The sequence below is a fragment of the Camellia sinensis genome, chromosome 12 (assembly GCF_055761805.1).
Source record: "Camellia sinensis isolate YWXY chromosome 12, ASM5576180v1, whole genome shotgun sequence".
NCBI classification, from domain to species: Eukaryota; Viridiplantae; Streptophyta; class Magnoliopsida; order Ericales; family Theaceae; genus Camellia; species Camellia sinensis.
The window spans coordinates 114,684,334-114,705,302 of NC_138972.1; the positions used below are offsets into that span (position 1 = coordinate 114,684,334).

Here is a 20,969-nt window from a genome sequence, read left to right on the forward strand (position 1 = left end):
GAAATTACAGAATAATGAAAACTAGGACAAATAATTACAACCAAAAAAAAAAATGGAGAATCAAAATTAGTTAAAAACAAGTGGAATTCACCCTTAAAATGATGAAAAGGCATCTCAATTCCCACATGTTTATTTGGGAATAATTTTTTAAACTTAATTTTTTAGTTAATTTAGGCTTCGTTTGGGAAGTGGGTTGGTTTTTTGGCTATTTTAGCCTGGGCTAAAAAGCTTGGTTTGGAAATGACTTTTTGACTTTTTGGTTTTTTTGACTTTTTTGTGAAAGAATAGTGTAATGATTATGGATTGGATGTGATGTTTTGTTTGTTATGGCTAAAATAGCTTATTTTGTCTTTTGTGACTAAAATAGCCAAAAAAAGCCCATGAATCAACTTGCCAAACAGAGGCTAGCTTGGCTAAATAAATTCTGTTTGGAAAGAATTTTTTGGCATTTTTTTTTATTTTTTTGTAAAAGAAAAGTGAAATGATTATAATTTACATGTGACATTTTATCTTATTTACTTATTTAGTCTTTTATTTTTTTTGTATTTTTTTAGTCCAAATCTAAACTCAACTCACTTGCCAAATGAGAACATAATGGTTCTCTCATCTTTCAAGCCTTCTCTCATATCACTGTGAGTATACTTTCTTTTCCAACTCTAACTTTTGGTAGTGTCTGAAGTTTGGCGGCGGCGGTGGTGGCAGAGTTAGGTAGCTGCAATGGGGACGACGTTGATAGGAACGACTGACTTTCAAGCAGATCTTACTTTTCAGACCACATCTTTGAGCCTCCGTTTGGGAAGTGGGTTGGCTTTTTGGCTTTTTGACTTTTTTGGCTATTTTAGACTGGGCTAAAAAGCTTGGTTTGGGAAGGGCTTTTTGACTTTTTGACTTTTTTGACTTTTTTTGTGAGAGAAGAGTGTAATGATTATGGGTTGGATGTGATGTTTTGTTTTTTTGTGGTTAAAATAGCCTATTTTGTCTTTTGTGGCTAAAATAGCCAAAAAAAACCCACTTTAGTTCTTCCCAAACGGACCCTGAGAAGATCGGTAATTTTTTCTAAATTGTAACTAATTTTTTTGGTGAATTTATTTTTCTGTTATTTTTTATTTTTTTTATTTTTTATTTGGATGGCCCTTTAAGATCTTGTTTATATATATTGTTGTTTATTAATATAAATATTTCCCATGTTCTAAAAAAAACAAATAAATAAATAAATAAATTCCCATCTCTCTCTCTCTTCTTATTTATTAAAAAAAAACATATTCATACAAAAAGTAAATTATATGATTCTTAAAATTTTAACAAAATATAGCAAGTTGCATAATTTTAATATAATTACATTAAATTTCTTAATATTTAAATTTATATAACATTTAGATAGTATTTGGTTCATTAGAATGAAACGAAATGAAATGATTATTCCAACAAAATATTCATTTTTGTGTTTGGTTAACTAACAAAAACAATAAAAAATACATTATAAATACAACATCATGCACCAATATAATGAAATGATCATTCCGTAACGGAGCTTACGGAATGGAAGGCCATTCCATTTTATTCCAATAAATCAAATTGAAAATAAGTAACCATTTTTATTAATAATTTATTAGTCATGTGAATAGAAATTTGATTTTATTTCTTTTAGACTAAATGATTCAATGTATAGTTTTGACTAGTCTAGTCTTACCTTATTTATTTGGTATTCACACTATTTACATTAGTTTTGACTAGTCTAGTCTTACTAAAATAATTCAATGTAATTATGTCAAAATTATGAATTTCTAAACTAAGGGGAGGTAATTGCAATTTACAGTACAAAAAAAATGGTAAATTACATTAACTTTGTTTGGGATTTGAAGAAAATATAACAAGTCTCACATTTTTAATATAATTACACTAATCTTCCTTTTATAGTAAGGTTAAATAGACCAAAATTAATACAAAATTTGAAGAGACAAAGATATATTAAATAAAATATACATTTGAATATAAAAGAGATGCAATATCGAACTATAAACTTATGATCTGAGAAACAAGAAAAAAAAAAGTGTTGCTATTAAATTTTTTTAAAAAAAGGATCATACAACTAATAAAATTTTGATAAAAATAGAGATAGAACTTAGGTAAAACTTGTGAGACTAATATATATATATATATATATTTTGTAAAAGTAATATTAGAGACCCACACATTTATACTAATAAATTCACGATATGACATGAGAGTTGTATCTATAATCATTAAGCATGTAATAAATTAAAAGTTAACACATATCTTACTATGGATACTTTTTCGAGTCTCAATCATTTTTATATTTTAATTGTCAACGAGTCTAATTTACGAAAGAAAAAATAAAATGGTACTTCTAACATCCATACTCTTGAAAGGCTACACCAAATGCACTATTAATTATATATATTTTTTAGTTGTGATTAATTTTTGGGAAATTGACTGGTAAATCCCCTTTTTTGAACTTATGGTCTGGATGGTCCCAAATGTTTTTTTATGTACCACTAAGTCCTCTTGTACATTAAATGACTATAATGCCATTGAGTGTAAACCGGGTGAGGATTTGAGTAATGTGACGTATGAATGTGGTTGGGTGTTACGTTGATAGACTTTGCAATATGGGTTCGAGACACAAGGCGCTTCGACCCGTTAACGTTTGATATCCCCAAATTGGAAACACCATGTAATTGGTATGTAAATGAATGTTGCCCTAAAATTAAGGGGTGAAAAGCGGTGGTTCAAAATTCAAATTCATTCAATTGTTCCCACGGTGTAGATTTGGTGTGGCTTCACACAGATTTGGTGATCTGAAACGTTGCGTCTGGATTCGTTTTGGCGTGTCTGCAATTTTGTGTGTGGGATAAACCCTAACGAGTGGTGCGACGTGACGACCGTGCGACGTTTACGGGAAGAATACAGCGGAGGAATATCTTATTCACAAACGTGAACGATGACTGGTAAACTTAATTAACTGGCTTTGTTTACAAGTTTTATGATGCGATTAGTTTTTACAAAACTTTTTCAGTCATCGACGATGCATGGATTCCACCGTTGTGGTTGGTGATATTGGTTTCGTATGACATGTGTAAGGGCTTATTATGTTGGGCGAAATCAATAGGTTGTTCGTGCGTAGTTGTTTCGGTGGGTTGGTGTGTGGTGTCGCTATCATAAAGAGCAACTGATTTTTCTATTAAAACGCTGAAAGTGGTGGGGTGTGTTGATAGTGTAGTGTGTGTGTGTTTGTGGGGCATCCTTGTTACTTGTCTTTGAGATGTGTGTGGGTCAATAATCAAAGGCGTTTTGTGAATGTCAATGTTACTTTGTGTGGAACGGATCAGGTGTGTCGTCACGTATTTAAATCTATGGTGACGTGAGGGGAAGAGTTGTGTGCGGTTCCAACGTTGTTTGAATGTGGGCAGTTATTAAATGACGATGTGTGACATTAGGTGGGTGTAGGTATGTCCATTCCGATATAACTGTGTGAAATGTATTTTTCGTACATTATAAAGTCAAACTTTAATATAAAATGGTATGTGAAAATGTAGTAATGTTGTTACTGTTTCTGGTGGGACATGGTTAATCAAACGCTGTGTTTTAATAAGTATGTGCGACTGTGAAGAGTGTTGTTGTTGTAAATTATGTGTGTGTGGTTTTGACGTTTTATAATATTGTAATGTAGTTACGAACCTTTTCTGTTTGGTAAGTAACGCTAAGCAAACTAATATTTGATTTGTTGTTTGAAATACAGGGGTTAGGAGGACAAACAGTCCATGGACGCGTTCATGTGAGCGTAAACGTTAAGACGCAGCCGGCAAAACAATGACAACCGAACTTGGCGTACGTAAACAAGGATGGATCTTGTTCAAACAGACTAAAATTGTTAATTGTCCAAGTGTCACACTGAAGCTTAATCGCGCGAGGCTCAATTTTCGGTCGAACATTGCAGGCATTGTGAAGTTGGTGAATGTGCTAAATCTGCGAGACGAACACCTTGTTCACCTTAAAAAAACACCGTTCTGGTTGATGTTTGAGGCAATTTTGGTAAATCAACTTGACCACGCGGAGTTTCGCAAAGGGGACGACTTGGTGGTAAATATCATCCGGGCGTACAATGCACGAGACGGGACGTTTCGCATTGGAGGACGAAGTGTGTGCGTAAGCGATGATGACATCAAATTAATTTTTGGGATCCAATGTGGATTTGGGTGCCTTGACTGGACTCCTAGACCGAAGGCACCGCCAGATTTCGTACAACGTAGGTGTCTTAACACTATCGCATAACATCGAAACTGATACGGACGTTACTAGTCGAAGCTGCGGAGGGCAGCACTGTTCGTGATGTTGAAGACATTGCGAAGTTTCTATGTTTATATGCCTGTGGGAAATTATTCTTTTCAAATTCTGGGGAAACAATCAGCTGGGCTCTAATTCGGTATGTGGATAATTTGGATGCAATGAAAACCTACGATTGGACGGGGGCAATATGTAGCTCGTTGATGAGTTCGGTGAGGGACTTTTATCGAACACCTGAAAAAGTCACCGGATGTGTCGTCACATTGATGGTACGTGTGCTTGTAATTTTTTTCTTAGCTGTCCCATTAATTGCAAGCGATTTGTTATATGTTGTACGTGGTGTAGTCATGTAACTAATTTGCACCTTGTTAATTGTGCTGTCTGATGTGGGGTACAGTATTGGCTTTGTGAGCATTCAACGATCATATCGCCCAAATCTACAGTTGCATTTCCTAGGTTCAGAAATGGGATGTTGCCACATTAGTAACAGCTGCACGTGGGGTCAATCTATCAGGGCGTGTCGGTTTCGAGGTAATAGTAACTGGTAGTGATGATTATGTTATACGGGACATCGTTTCAAAATTGTTCATGACTTTGTTATGTTGTGTTTACAGGTAACATTTGGACATTTGATTATGAAAGAGTATGAGGCTAATATTTTTGAGGTGAATGGGGTAAACTGCGCTAGGCCTGCTGGAAATGCAGTTGAAAATTTTGGTGGTAGTGTGGATGGGGATGATTTTGTGGATGAAGATGATTTTGTGGACATGGGATTGGATGCGAATGTGATGGGTGGGGACATACGAATTTATGGTAGAAATGTGGAACGGGGTTTGTCTTCGGTTCATTTTCGGACAGCAATCAGTAATGTTCCACGAAACGCAGGGAAGGACGTAGTGGATGTTGGGATACATGTTTGTTATGCTACGAAGAAAATTGCAGAACTGGAAATGCAAATCACCGAGAAAGACAAAGTGATTTTAGATTTACGCGCAGAAGTGGACAAACTAAGGCAGACGAATGAGGTGTAAATGTTGCATCTTGTTGGAGGTTTTGGTTGCTTGATGCAAAATAAGGACGATGAGGTGAAGAAACTCACCACTGAAAACGCTGAATTGCAAACGGCAATTAAAGTTTTGGAGGAGCAGCTTGCTGAGCGCGAAGTGCATAACGTGACTCAAGCGTTTCGTGCAGTAGACGTGAATGTAGAGGGTGTGAACTATGGTTTGATGGGAAACGAACAAGTTACTGACCTAACAAACAATACGTCCCCAAACAGGGTGTTTGTAGTGATTGGGGATGCAGTTCTAGTGCGGGATGTCATGCTAGTAAGGGAACAGACCAACAGTGTTAGTGAAATGCAGCATGGTGTAATAGCTGGAACAGAGGTGGTAGTTATTAGTCCAAACATGGCTGAAGGTGGTCGGTTGAATGTTTGGAAAAATTCATTTATGTGGGATGTCAAACGCAAAGATAGAAAGGGGTTAACAGTGACAGGGGTTGAGTGCGTGGGTGTAAGTGGGCAGATGAGCAATTCAAACGTGGTGCATGTTCCTCCATCTACAAGTAATGTAGTATGCAATGCCAGAAACAGTGGTAGCACAGATGTAATTGATGTGGACGTACATCTAAAGAAGAAATCAGGATTTGACATTAACAACAGACACGCGGTGTGGAAAATGATGACAGCTGCGGAGAAGAAAAAGATAACCGATGCATATAACAGGGATGGTGATAGGTATGTACATGTAAAGTGTTTTGGTTATGCGTTGCTATCCTAATATGTTTTGTGGTGGATGACGTGTGGTTTGTGTTTTGTGCAGTGCTGTGATGTGGGACGTGCAGGGTCACGGTGTTGCTGTGTATTTCACCGATGTGAAATCTCTTGTGCGCCAATCTGAGATATGGGGGAATGTAAGTCGCGTAGAAGGGTATTTATGCAATGTGTTTTGTTTTTTTTCGTATATTTTTTTTTACCAACCATGCAATAATCGAACATGTGAAAATGTCACAGGTGATCGATGCATATGCTGTGCTGTTAAGTGCTGAGCATGAGAGGATAAATGAGGGCGTTGATGCTGCAGACAAATCTTATTTCTTCAGTAGTATATGCATAGTAAGTTTGTGCCTGTAGATGTTATGTTTGGTTATGGAAGGTCATAATGTGTAACATGTTTGCATGGTGATGCAGGACATGATGAAGAACAACAACGTACGCTCAAGGAATAGGTATGTGCTGGATAACCTGTATGCAGCTAAGCTCTTCCGTTACGTACATTTCCCGATTTGCAAAGAATCACACTGGACGCTGGTCGTGTATGACACTGAGGATGGGAGTTGGAAGCATTTTAATTCGATAAGGACGAGGAGCGGAATTGTGGACGTACACTACATAGAGGTGCTTTCCCTGGTAAACATTTGTAAATGTCAATATTTGTGGGTCTGTGTGTGAACATGTAAACTGTGTTGGCTGACGTATGTATGTGGTGGTGTAGAAAAACATTGTGTTAGAGGTGCAGAGGCAAACCATTGGAAATGACTCGGTTGATACTCAGGAGTATGACCCGCCGTTAGAAGCAGTGGCGGACTGTCCCCAACAGCGTCCCGAATCGTAAGCATATTTTAATTTTCCCCTCAACTTGACCTGGTACAATACATGAATTGTCTTAATTTATACATGTGACGTTAGTAACATGCAATGTGATATATTTGGACAGGCTTGACTGTGCTATCATTGTCTGTGCTGTGATGCGCCAGTACATGCGCCATGTGGAAGTTAGAAGATCGCTGTATGGGGGCAATTGCAGTGTGTTGCGGGCGATCATGGTAAAGTCTTTCGTGAATGATCTGGTGCGTGGATTGAAGAGCGATCTCGACTGATTGAGGGTGTGTAGGGATGCATATACTAGTATATAGTTATAATATTAGCTAGTTCGAATATGGGGTTTTAAGATTGTGTACGCTACGATGCGCAAATAATTATCTTTTTGGTTATGCACATTATATTAGTAGCACAGGTTATGGTTTGTTCATATTGTTAGGTTAGTGTGTTGGATGTTTTGTCTTGAATTAACGCGTGACGGGCGTGTACAGCACTATGACTTCAATTAGCTGGCACATTTTTCGAAAAATATTATGATATATTTTGGTTGGAATTCTGTGGAATGTATGCGTAATGTGATGACTGATGTGGTTGTTCGCAACTTGTGTTGTATAGATTTTTCCTCTGAGTTATGCACTGGGACATCCAGTCATGTATAATGTTGCTGGTTGATGGATAATGTCTGAATCAAATCAAGCTGACATTGATTTGCAAGTTAAGTGATGCACATGTTCCAGTCCTTCGAGGTGCATTGAACGTCAGCTGGGTGTGAATGTATGAAAGGGGTGGACAATATGCACGATATTGATTTGTTTTGACGTGGGATGCTGTTGTTTGAGTTAATGTGTATGTAATACGACGTTGAGTAGTAGTTTTTGGCGTGTACTTCATTCTAGCTGTAGTTAGGTGGCATAGTTTTGGAAAATATTATGTTATGTTTTGGTTGTAATTTTGTGAAATGTGTGCGTATTTTGATTTATGATGTGGTTATTCGCAAAGTATGTTGTCTGCTTTTTTTCTCTGAGTTATGCACTGGGACATTCAGTCAAGTATAATGTGACTGGTTGATGGATAATGTGTCAACCCATTCAGACTGACATTGGTTTACTAGTTATATAAGGCACAAGTTCCAGTCCATTGTGGTGCATTAACGTAATTTAGGTGTGATTGTGTGAAAGGGGTTGACAATATGCACAACATTGATTTGTTTTGACGTGGGATGCTGTTGTTTGAGTTAATGTGTATGTAATACAACGTCGAGTAGCAGTTTTTGGCGTGTACTTTATTCTGGCTGTAGTTAGGTGGCATAGTTTTGGAAAATATTATGTTATGTTTTGGTTGTAATTTTGTGTAATGTGTGCGTATTTTGATGAATGATGTGGTTGTTCGCAAAGTATGTTGTCTGCTTTTTTTCTCTGAGTTATGCACTGGGACATTCAGTCAGGTATAATGTGACTTGTTGATGGATAATGTGTCAACCCATTCAGACTGACATTGGTTTACTAGTTATATAAGGCACACGTTCCAGTCCATTGTGGTGCATTAACATAATTTAGGTGTGATTGTGTGAAAGGGGTTGACAATATGCATGACAGTGTGTTAGTGAGATGTGCGCGAACAAGTATGCATAGTACATGTAGGCACGGTCTGCAGTCTTGTGTTCAAACACAAAAACTATGACAACAGTAATATACGGCTTAAGCGAAGGTAGGCAAAGTATATTTTCCTGAAGGTTAGAACGTTACAACAATTGTAATCAAATGAAACTTGTAGGCGAACAAAAAAATTCATATAATAAATTGTTTAAATACTGAACTGTATGTGAGTATCACATTCTTATTTAATGGTATATACGATGTACGCAACCACTTAAATCGTACTAATATAAATTGGTTTGTCGACGTTTTGGGATTACATCTAAATGGGTTCTTTACAAGTCTTCCTGTTGTGGTTTCCCATACGACCACACCTTCAACACCGTATTTGTTGCACATTCTCATCTTTAGATGGTATTCTCTTCTTTTTCGGCCTCCCAGGCGGACGTTTGACATTTGGTGGGTAAATGACGTAGTCGGTGGGGCTGAATGGTGGTTTTTCCACAGTTGGTATTGGGTAGATGGTGGGCGCATACGTCAGACGGTATTTGGACACATGGTACCAAGGTACGACTATGTCGTCAAGGTTTTTTCCGTTTTTTCGCACTGCAACAATAGCATACGCACATGGAAACTCATTTATTTGCCACTGGAAACACGAACATGTACGTCTGCCGATGTCCACCATAACAGAAGGGAATGAATGGACCTCGTACACGTCGTTATTCGCTTGACTCACTTTCCACGCCCGACTTTTGTTGTAATCTTCTTCCATCCGGGATTCCATCTTGGGACAAATTGCGCCAGTCCATGTGTGGGCCGATACCCTCCGCTTCGACCTTTGTCGCATAATCTGACCCCTAATGTTGTCAACCATTCTGGTGATTGGTAAATTCCGTGCGTCTCAAATCCAAGAATTGAATGACTTGGCGGCATTGGAGCTCATTTCGCCGTATCTTTTACCGCTGCAAATGCCAAGGGCAAAAAGAACTTAACAAGTAAGCATGATCGTTTGTTGTTGGGTATGTTCATGTTTTCGTTGCATAACAGGAATATACGTACTTGAAAAACGCGTTCGCCCAGTGTTGTGGATGTGCATCCGCAAGGAATTTCGTAGCAATGGTTTTTCCAGATTTTTGAAATTCATCGGCCTTTTGGTTAAATGTTGTTATAGTGGGTGCGTATGCACACTTACGGAATTTGCTGACCAGTGCAATCCGATGCATGCTGTTCACATAACGTAGTCTGTCCCGCAGATTTCTTTGTAAATGTTGGAGGCAGAATGCGTGGTGAGATGTAGGGAAAAATATAGGAATTGTTTCTATGAGTCCCACGTTTCGATCAGACACAAAAGTGATTGTCCTGTCACTGGGTACCACGTTGGCAAGATGTTGTAAGAACCATCCCCAATTCACATTGTTTTCAGAGTCCACAATGGCATAAACAAGCGGGAACAAACCTATTACAAAAAGTGATGAGAATATGATTAGCGTGTACAATATTTCGAACCATAAAAATACAATGTTTTAAAAGTGAAATGGGGCACACCTTGATTACCGTCCTTTGCGGTGGCAGCTAGCAGAAACCCTTTGAACTTGCCTTTCAAGAAGGTTCCGTCGAGGAAAAGTAATGGACGACAATGAAGGAAACCATCAATGCATGCTTTGAATGATATAAAAAAATGGCAGAAACGGTAGTTGTGTTCATCGTAATCGGTGTCAACATAACTCCCAGGATTGTATTGCATGACGGCTTCTCAATACCAACGCAATTGGTCGAATGATACAGAATGCGCGCCAAACAATTCCCCCATTGCCTTCTCAACCGCTAACCACGCAACCCGGTAGTTGACGTCCAACCCGTAATCGTCTTTCAAATCTAAGATGACATCAGTTGAACGTATGAGTGGTCTGTCCCGAACACGAGCTGCGATAATGTCAGCAACCATATCAGATCCAACCCTTGGATGATTTGATGTCCGGACGGATACACCGCAACTATGCACATTGTTCCATTTCCGAATGTAGAAAAATTGATTCGCTTTCAACACCCGAGCATGTACAGACCACGTGCATCCCTTTTTCCTCCAACATGGAGCAGACTGCTGTTACCCATACGGAATCGTTCTTAACATATCCGAAATTGAACCCAAACTCCACAGCATACTTGCACAAAACCGTACGAAATTCGTGTGCACCCCCCTCAAAGCATTGCCCGACGTGGGTTAACCCCCGCACCCATGATTCAGTCAGCAATACTTTTTTTTTGTGCGGGTAGAAATCAGGCAACAAATCAACCTCGTCATCACTTTCTCATTGGTCATTAACGATTATTTTGGCCACAGGGTTAGGTTGCATAGTCCGTTGTTCGGTGTACGCACTTACGCTATCCAACCTTCCGTGCTGTTCAACCAACACACAAACGTGTTGCAACCCGAACGATTGGGCAAGAATAACAAGGTTTCCCAAATCCACATCATCTTGTAAAGTAAGACTCTTTAAACCTAGAATGTTGTACGATAATCCCACATTACGGGGACCTATCCCGCTGAACTTCGAACACAGAAAATCGATGAAGTCGGCAAACGTGCCATGATCTCGGAGATTGTAGGCTGTGTTAATGTTCCGATAAGAACACAGCAACATCAAACTCCCTTCCATACCTACGATCACAGACACTGACATGTGTCAAACACATGTTATACATGTAAAAAAACAAAAAAAGTACCAAAACAAAATCAATACAGTAATGAACTGAATAAAAACTGGATCGTCTCACCCCCCGCACGGACGGTGTGGGAAGGGTAAAAATCAGAGGCAGATACATCGCGACAAAAACATAAGTAGAACAATTGTGGAGAGTGTGAAGGACGTACAAACGTGGTAATGAACACACGTCATCTGCAGGGCATATGGCGTGTTAACTATGAAAAAGATATACACATATTATGTACCTGCAATGATAGCGAACGTTGACGACTGCGGCAGCTCTCACCACCAGCAAAGAACAATGAAACCCTACTTTGCTAACTCACAATAAGCCTTCAGCCCGACCCACGAAAATGCCACACCCATAAACATAGGATCCAACTTGTCAAACGTGACAGAGCAACATATCCCACAAAATATGCACTGAATCCCATTATACACGTACATGCCAATAACAAAAAAGGGCAAATCAGTCTAGTCACACCTCACATAATTTGAAATGGGACTTGCTTGTCTAACAAACGTGCAAAATAGGACTTGCCAATCCAAAAGATTCAATTTAGGACCATAAAGAGTAACAGTTTGGCATATAGGACTTTCTGATAATTTTCCCTTAATTTTTTGCTTTAACTGTATCTTATATTATATTTAATTATAATATATTTTTTAAAAATTGTAATTTTTTATAGGGTAAATTACACTGACACCCACTGAGGCATATGTTTATCACAGTTCTCCTCCTCACCTTTTGGAAATTACATCTCCCTCTCTGAGGTTTAAAGTTTTATTACAGATTTTCCCTTGAGTAATTTAATTTTTTTTAAATACTAATTTTGCCCTCACTAGGTAAATTACATTGACACCCCTCACATTTTAGAAATTACAATCCCCTCCTTAAGGTTTAAAGTAGCATTACCAATTGCCCCCTCGGTTAGTATTAGTTGGAAAAAAAAATTAATTGAAAAAAAATTTTGTTAGTAAATTTTTTTAATTTTCTTTTAAAAACCAACGTAAACTCATTTTTTGAATTTACGTTTTTTTCTCAAATTTACAAACTGAAACAACCATTTATAAATCAAAAAAATTATCAAACAAGTTTTTATGACAGTTTTTAAAATTTTTGTAAATATAAATTGAAAACTAAAAACGAAATGGTTACTAAACAGGTCTCAGATGGTAAAAATGCCGTAAAATAAACAAACAATTAAATAAGTTACCAACGTAAGAAATGACTTATCAAAAGATTTGTAGGCTATGTATGATTTGATTTTTAGAAAAAAAAATTAAAAATTAAAAATTAATTTGGTTAAGAAATAAAAAATAAAAAATAATTATCATTTAAGAGTAAAAAATAATTATCATTTTAACTTTTGGGCAGGTTATATACATATGTATGGCTGTTTCAATTTAATTTGTAAAAAATTATTTCTAACCACTCGAAAAATAAAAATAATATAAAAATGATAATTATTTTTTATTTTTTATTTCTTAACCAAATTAATTTTTAATTTAAAAAAAAATTTAAAAATCAAACCATACATAGCCTAAGAATTTTTTGATAAGTCATTTCTTACGTTGGTAACTTATTTAATTATTTGTTAATTTTATGACGTTTTTACCATCTGAAGCCTGTTTGGTAACCATTTCGTTTTCAGTTTTCAATTTATATTTACAAAAATTAAAAAAACTGTCATAAAAACTTGTTTGATAATTTTTTTGGTTTATAAATGGTTGTCTCAGTATATAAATTTGAGAAAAGAACGTAAATTCAAAAAATGAACATACGTTGATTTTTAAACAGAAATTTAAAAATTTTACTAACAAAATTTTTTTCTAATTAATTTTTTTTTCAATGATTTTTTTTTGCAACTAATACTAACCAAGAAGGCAATTGGTAATGCTATTTTAAATCTTAGGGAGTGGATTGTAATTTCTAAAATATGAGGGATGTCAATGTAATTTATCCAATAAGAGCAAAATTGGTATTTAAAAAAATTAAACTACTGATAGAAAAATTTATAATGAAACTTTAAATCTCAGGACAAATGTAATTTTTTTAAAAAAAAGGAAAAAACTGTAATAAATATAAATATCGGGTGTCAGTCTAATTTACCCTTTTTTATAATTATAAGATGCAAAAAGCCCGTAGCGCTCCTCTTTTATAGTTGCCTTGACTGGGGACGAAATTGAAAATAGTTCAGACTTGAGAGAGTCAGAGAGAGAGATCTTCTGCTACGCTGCTACCCTTGCTGACCCCGAGATCTCCACGCCGGTGAGTCCCTATTCTTTCTTCGTTTTTAGGGTTTTAATTTTCACGATTTAATTCATGCCAGTCCCATTATGTTCATTATTCACTGTTCGTCTCATATAATCTGTATATATATTGACGAATGTGCGTGTTGTTCACAATAGATTTTTTTCTTTGAATCTGCTAGGTTTTGCGTTCTGTGCCCTGGAATATGGTATTTCACTCTACGAACTATGTCTTTTTTTTAGGGTTTTTTTTTATTGATTTTTTACTTTAGATTGTTTGCACTTATTATTCAATTTTTAATTGGTGTTCAGCTTCCGCTTTCTCTACTCAAGACCGCTCAAGGTCACCCTATGGTAAGATCATCTCTGTTCTCGCTCTTTTCTATTTACTCTACTTCTGCTTGGGTTCTGTTTGCTTCCATTGAAAATACTTGAGAAAATTTATAACCAAGTCCTTAATTAATAGCCTATCAACATTGTGTTTAGTGTTGATAGGATGCAATGAAAATTGTATGGAAAAAGTAGAACTTATTAGATCTCTTCCCCAAAATCGCAAATCTGTTTCACTGTTAATCTTTGAACTAGTGCAACCCTCATGTTTAGTTTCCACCCTGAATGGACTACCGGTGATAAGCTGGAGCAATGTTTGAAAACCCAGACTGGACTGGCTGGCCGGACCGGTCGAACCGGTGACCGGATGACCCTCCAAACCCAGACTATGCTCAAAATTGGCTTAGAATTTGAAAATCGGAATAACCGGCGAAATAGTCACAGATCGACGGAACCGGCCGTTTGAAGAATTGAAGTTTTTGGAGAGGGTTTGAATATGGAATCAAGTGCATAAAAAATAAGCACTCTAACCACTAAGTCATCAACACTATTGGTGACAATGTAATAAGTATATATATTATATATTCAATATTATCTTAATTATTTTTACTAAAAATAAATGTATAAAAAACAATTTTAAGAAATATATATATATATTTGTAATTGTTTATTATTATTATTATTATTTTTTTGTAATTTTGATATCTATATTTTTTATACTTATAAATTGTAATATATTTATGACATAATTATGACATTACGGTTCAATTCTGGTTCGCCCACAGTTGAACCAGTGACTTGTTCGCCTGGTTACTTTTTTGGTTCGCTCACCAATCTGATTTCCAAAACATTGAGCTAGACGAAGGTGAGGATGATGGACGTAGTCATCATGTCCCTTTTGCCTTGGGCTGGACAGGTATTACAATGGACTGAAAATTTTATTTTTATCTCATCACTTTGCCTCAAAAGTGGCCATGTTTGGTGTCTTTTTAGAAAAAGTTCTCACAATATTTTTGAAAAAATGGAAACTAATTGGGGAAAATACAAATCAATGGGACTTGGAAAAAATTATTACAAATCAATGGTGAACTTTATAAATATTAATAATTAAAATCTTAAATTTTTTCATCAATTTGTAATATTTTTTTCAAACTCCCACTCATTTATTTTTCCCAAACTAGTTTGATAAAAATAAATATAAAAATGTAATTTAAAATTTTAAAAATTATTTTTGGCCTCTCAAAAAATAAAATTATATAAAAATGATTCAGTGCTTTTTGATTTTTTTTTTATTTATTTCACCAAATTATTTTTTAAATTTAAAAAAAAAAAATCTGAAACAAGTTTTATAAAACCAAACCAAACTGGGCAAGATCCTTCCATGTGCTTCCTTTTTTTTTTTTTTTTTTTTTTTTCTTTTTTCAAAAAGATTGATTGGAAATATTTATTTTGATACAAACATGTACTTGAAATTTTTTTGTAGTATGATTGATGTCTCACTTTCTCTTCCTAGTTGCAATATTGTAAATATTTATTTTATTAGTGTTTGTGTGTGTTGTGACAGTTGGTGGAGCTGAAAAATGGGGAGACATATAATGGGCATTTGGTTAACTGTGATACTTGGATGAATATACATCTCCGTGAAGTCATCTGTACCTCTAAGGTCTTTATCCTTTAATTCTATTTAGTTCTTTTGTTCTTCATCATCTACTATCATTGTTTTGTATGGATAAATACATATATACCCGTGTATACATATATATGACATTGCTTTCCTTTTTAAATTCATGATGGGTGTCATTGGAATTCACAATTTAGGATGGAGATCGATTTTGGCGAATGCCTGAATGCTATATACGCGGAAATACAATCAAGTATCTTCGAGTTCCTGATGAGGTATGCTAATTAGTTTTTGAATTGTCTGCAAATATTCAAGCTACAAACCCTTGCTTTATATCCTATTATCTTTCTTCACATTGGTGAATACATCTTTAATGGTTTGAGCATTTCGATGTGGATATTATTTTACCCCAACAATTTAATTTGTTATTAATTCGTGATATATTTTGTCTTAATTTGTGGAAGATGTTGCCTTTGTTTTAATTCGTTTTGTTCACCTGGCAGATTTTTTGATTTAATTTTGTCTGTGTGTGTTTGTGTGTGCATAGATGTGTTCTTCTGGAGAATATGTTGAGTGGGATTTAACAAACCATAGGATGTCAATCTTTTTCTATGTGTTTTAGTTTTGAATCCTGAGAATCTGAAAATATTGTGGTGCTTAAAATGTCAAGTTGATGTGGATCTGGACAGATGTGATTTTATGAATTCAGGCATATTGTGTTTTCTAAATGGAGTAGAATGAGCCAAGTTTAAAATGAACTCCTGTTTCCCACTCAGCGACATAAGTATGTGAGAGTGAGAAATCTTAATCAACATTTTGCATATGCACATAGGGTACTTAAGGAAATTAAAATAAAGGCATTTTGATGTACTGTTTGGCTAGGGTGGTGTGGGGCGGGTAGGATCCCTTATGCTGAATACTTTGCCTGACCTGACTCAGGTTTACCCTTCTTCTCAAACCTTTCTCCACCCAATAGGTTCTCCCCAAGCCCATACCAATAGAGGCAGAGCATGGAGGGTTTTTGGCACATCCCCAAGCTCATGTTATTATTGCTAAGTACAAGTCAATTTATTTTTGTTACGTGTGCATGTATTCTTTCTATAACTTGTTTGGCTGATGGACAGCAAAATAAAATCAGCTAGTTAAAGCTTAGGTCATCTTTGGCTTGTGAGAAGCTCATTGAGCTGTGTTAGCATCTCTTGCAATGGCATTTTCTGTTTTATTTAATTTTAAATCTCTAGAGTGATGATGCCCCTCCCTGTCAAAAGAAGAGACGGTTATGTTTTTTTCAGGTCACTTTAAAATTGACCTGTATTTTACTTTTTTACTTTTCGTAAATAATATTTTTAATAGTGGCTAAAATCTGGTTCAATCCTGTACTCTCCTATGACATTGTTTCCTGCAAATGCCTCAACCAATAGAGTCCTAAAATGGTGTGAAAACTCACAGGCACTTCATAACCACCCATATAAGTAGTCATTTTCTACAGGTGGAACAGGTCAAGTTGACCTTGAAGCTCATTGAGCCTGCCAAACCAAGTTTGAGCACATCTCCTGATCCATTCTCAGTTTTTGAGTCTTTTCGTATAATTCCTTTGTTGTGAAGTTATGTTTCAAGGACTGGTTGGTATGCTGTATTGTTCAGCTGGATGGCACTTGGCAAATGACTATGATTCAACTAGGAGTTCACTGAATTTCTCTTCTTTTACCTAAAGAGAAGAAGGGGCTGCACATTAGTGCTGGCATTCAATCCTGCTGATAGCAGAAAGACCTTTGTTATTCCCTCTCCTGTGGTGTGTGGTAGGTGTTTTGGATAGAGACAAGATAGGATAATGTAGCTGATACTGTAACTGGTGGCTGATGCATGCAAATTGCAATGATACTCTATTGTTTTATATTGTGGAAAACCATGAAACTTATTGGATGAATATGTAATTTTTTTGGTACAAGATCTGAGAATCTCTTTTAATTTTGGTGTACTAGTCCTGGGATCCAATACTGTTGTAAAATTTGCTACCCATGAAGGCATTTGCTTGATTGTCATAATTTATTATCTCTTTGGCGTGCCCCTCTTGGTCTTAACTCTAGCTATCTCCATTTTATTGTTATCCATTTTTCAATGTTTGAATTGATCTAATGTGTTGTTATGCGTCGGTTTTCTAGGTGATTGATAAAGTTCAGGAGGAGACAAAGAGCCGTGCAGGTATGTACTGCACTTTTCTTTTTATTCAGCATGTTGTCTCTCTTAGCTTATGAAACAAATGTTTTTCTCGTAAACTCTGCTTAGCTTTAACTGTGAGTTCAATTAGTGATGTGAGTATCAATTAGTGATGTGAGTATCAATTTAAATGCTTGAAAGAGATCAATTGGTAGGGCAATGTTGCTGAATGACACGCATATATGAACCGAGTTTCACTTTGCTTCTTAATGTAAAGTTATGTGATTTGGTTAATTTGTTAAGAAAACTGATATGCTTATTGATTGACATTTCAGATAGGAAGCCACCTGGTGTAGGGCGTGGAAGAGGAAGAGGTAGAGAGGACAGCACCAGTGGTGGGCGACCAGCAAAGGGCATGGGTGGCCGCGGTCTAGATGATGGAGGTGCTAAGGGGATGGGTGGAGGTCGAGGCAGAGGTGGGGCTGGTGGGAGGACTGGTGGAAGCAGAGGTAGAAACTTTCCATTTCGATTTTTGAATTATCGGAAATTGGTTTTATTTAGAGGGATTGCATTTTATGTTGTCTAGAAATGAGTTTGCGTTGATCCATGGTAATACCCAACGTCTTGGTTTTGGAGTTGCGAGTGCCACATGACTCATGCACATAGCAGAGGCTACACGTTTGGTTTCTTACAATTCCTTAAGAAGCACAAACACTTTGAAGAAAATAGCATTTCATGTCAGACACCATGGGGACACTGCACTGCACTGATTAGGCACTTCTTGACACTTGTCATACACAAGCCCAAACATGTCCTACTATTGTTAAAAAAAAAATTGTAGATTCGAACAAGTGTCTATTGCTTAAACACACATGAAACACATTATAAGTTTAAATACAATTACTTTTGAATTTATTTAATGATAAAAAGGAAAACAATACAAAATGGAAAATTTATGCATATTCTCCATTTTTGGACTTAAAAATTAGTGTTACATTATTCTGTTATTATCTTTGAATTAAATATGCATATATATATATATGACATTATAATTGTTTATTCTTATATAAATATATAAACTTGTATTTTTTTGTTTGACACTTTTTAAAAATTTGTGTTGTATTTGTGTCGTATCACGTGTCTGTCCGTGTTTCTTAGACAGTTCCTTCACCACCACCACACCCCCCCCCCCCCCCCCCCCCCAAAAAAAAAAAAAAAGAATAGAGAAAAAATTACAGTTAGAAGCTGAGACATGATTGGCATGCTTGATCTTGTAAAAACAAAACTCATTGACCTACTTGGTGGCAGGTACTGGGCGAGGCAGGTGATAAGGCTGAGGTGTTGAACTCAAGGAGGTTTGCTAGTTTTAAAAGGCATTTCAGTCCCCCCGTTTGCAAGAAAAGTGATCTTATGAAGAAAATAAATTTTCTTTTTTTCATGTTTGTATTATGCTCTGAGCTTTATCCAAGACAGTGGCACTAAGACAGCAATCGATTTAAATGGTTTTAAAGGCTAAGATTGTTTATTTGAATTATTCTAATTTGCCTTCTGTTCTGGATATATATTATCTTATTTTTATTTTGCAGTGAAGTTGTAAGCTATATTTATAAACAGAACGTATTTTTTAGCAGAATAGAAAAATTACAACAATGATTAGAATTCCATATATTTCCAAAAATCTCTCTGGTTCTGCTGACTAAATTTTCATGCTTTTTTGGGTGCCTTGATTTACACTAGGGGGTATACGTAACTAATTACGGAGAATAATCTTTGATTATACATGTTAGACGATAAGCCTTGCCATTAAAGAGACGTTTTCAGACAAATTGTGTCAATTGTTTTTTGTCACTAGATTTATTGTTTGATGATATCTCCAATATTTTCGACAATTATTTGAATATCATAAATTACTTGCGAATTCATTAGTTGCCCTCATGCTAAATATGTGTACAAGTACACTTTTTGTCTTTTTGGACTAAAAAATTAAGAAAGAAAATATGGATGTTTGGGTTAATTTTTTGATTTTTTATAAAAAAATGTGTAATAAAAAATTGTAAAAATTGATTTGTAAGAAAAAATTAAGATTGAAAATTGTGCAATCGTAATTGTTGACTTTTGATGAATAGTATTAATTTTTTAACTTTTTAAGTAATTTTTTAATTTTTTTACAAGAGTAGTGATTGGTAGCTCAAAAGAGCTCCCTCGAAACGAAAACGACGTCGCCTTTTTTTTTTTTTTCATTTCAGAAGAAGAAGAATTTCTGAAGAAGAAGAAGAAAATCAGAAAGAAGAAGGAAGAAAGGGAAGAAGAAGGAGGAAGAAGAGAAGGACTGGAGGGGCCATCAACAAGGGCGGGGGGAGGCGGAGGCGGGGCGACGATCGAAGCTGAGCTGCGACGATCGGACAATCGGGGACGACGATCCCCCTCCATTCCTCTTCCCCTCCTCTTTCTCTTCTCCTCTCCTCTTTTCTCCCTCTCTCTCTCTGTGTTTCGGGGGATTCGGGGGACGATTTTTCGGGAAAAAAATCATTACCCTTTTTACAATAGGCCAAACTTGACCATAATATTCTCTCCAGATATTAGCGTCTAGGTGCTGTGAATCCTAGAAAGATTCCCATAGTCTGAATATCAGTCTTTTGGATTCATAGGCATTCTGACAAAATGACTGGATTGGATTAATTAACAACGGGACATGTCTACCAAATTTTGTTTTACACTCAATATTTGTGCTCTAATCACAGTTAAAGATATAAGTGCATCTGTATCAATCTCTTTAAATTTTTAATCAAATTATAATTAAAAAAATTATTTTGCTATTTTAGCTAATTACCTCTTTAGTATTTATTACATCAAACTTTCTATTCTAACTTAATTTTATTAAAATATTATTTTCTTATTGTGTTTGTTATTCTTTCTTTTTTTATTAAATCGATGAGTTACTAACCAAATAATTCTTAAAAAATGAAAAATAAAATAAAAATATGGCCGTTGACCGGTTAACCGAGCCGACTTTCGAGCGGACATCCGGTAACACTAATCTCTTTGTTGTAGCGATAAATAGTACCTTGCTTGTTGTAGCGAGGTACTAGAGCACTCATAAATTATCGATGAACAGTAACAAGACTGATACACATCCATTTTTTATGAACAGTATCACTAATTTAGCTAAAAAATGATTTTAACTAGATTAATGCGGATGTTCTAGGTTGGTCAATCTTTGGTGGGAAAATGTATGACCTTCCAAAGCAAATGGCAGAAAATCTACACTCCAGCTAATTGCAATCCAATACTTCAAAATATAATGCAGATAATAGTGTGTTTGTTAAACAAATCAAATTAATTCAAACTCAATTTATATTAGACTCGTTAAAAAGTCGATTGAAATTGTTCTATTATAT

At 35.8% G+C, this 20,969-nt stretch overlaps 4 protein-coding genes across 5 annotated transcripts; 2 read left to right on the forward strand and 2 right to left on the reverse strand.

The window, feature by feature from the left end:
• The first annotated feature begins 4,919 nt into the window (after positions 1-4,919).
• Positions 4,920-6,475, forward strand: LOC114302424 (uncharacterized). The gene is made up of 3 exons (XM_028247450.2): positions 4,920-6,043; positions 6,129-6,219; positions 6,320-6,475. The coding sequence occupies exons 1-3, from the start codon at positions 5,337-5,339 to the stop codon at positions 6,437-6,439; spliced, it is 918 nt and encodes a 305-aa protein (XP_028103251.2). The 5' UTR covers positions 4,920-5,336; the 3' UTR covers positions 6,440-6,475.
• A 2,403-nt stretch (positions 6,476-8,878) lies between these two features.
• On the reverse strand, positions 8,879-9,379 carry LOC145803825 (uncharacterized). Its single transcript, XM_082897190.1, has one exon. The coding sequence runs from the start codon at positions 9,377-9,379 to the stop codon at positions 8,879-8,881; it is 501 nt and encodes a 166-aa protein (XP_082753316.1).
• A 27-nt stretch (positions 9,380-9,406) lies between these two features.
• On the reverse strand, positions 9,407-10,249 carry LOC145803826 (uncharacterized). The gene is made up of 3 exons (XM_082897191.1): positions 10,051-10,249; positions 9,565-9,961; positions 9,407-9,467 (listed from the first exon to the last, which is right to left on the reverse strand). Exons 1-3 carry the CDS (start codon positions 10,247-10,249, stop codon positions 9,407-9,409), a joined length of 657 nt encoding a protein of 218 aa, XP_082753317.1.
• Positions 10,250-13,322: 3,073 nt separating this feature from the next.
• LOC114271375 (putative U6 snRNA-associated Sm-like protein LSm4) lies at positions 13,323-19,249 on the forward strand. 2 transcript variants are annotated; one of them, XM_082899660.1, is made up of 9 exons: positions 13,345-13,482; positions 13,646-13,672; positions 13,776-13,817; positions 14,579-14,709; positions 15,358-15,456; positions 15,612-15,689; positions 17,577-17,616; positions 17,907-18,080; positions 18,880-19,249. In XM_082899660.1, exons 4-9 carry the CDS (start codon positions 14,665-14,667, stop codon positions 18,897-18,899), a joined length of 456 nt encoding a protein of 151 aa, XP_082755786.1. In that variant the 5' UTR covers positions 13,345-13,482; positions 13,646-13,672; positions 13,776-13,817; positions 14,579-14,664; the 3' UTR covers positions 18,900-19,249. The 2 variants fall into 2 exon arrangements, with proteins under 2 accessions (XP_082755785.1, XP_082755786.1); XM_082899659.1 differs by lacking the exon at positions 14,579-14,709 and having other exon boundaries at positions 13,323-13,482.
• Positions 19,250-20,969: the final 1,720 nt, after the last annotated feature.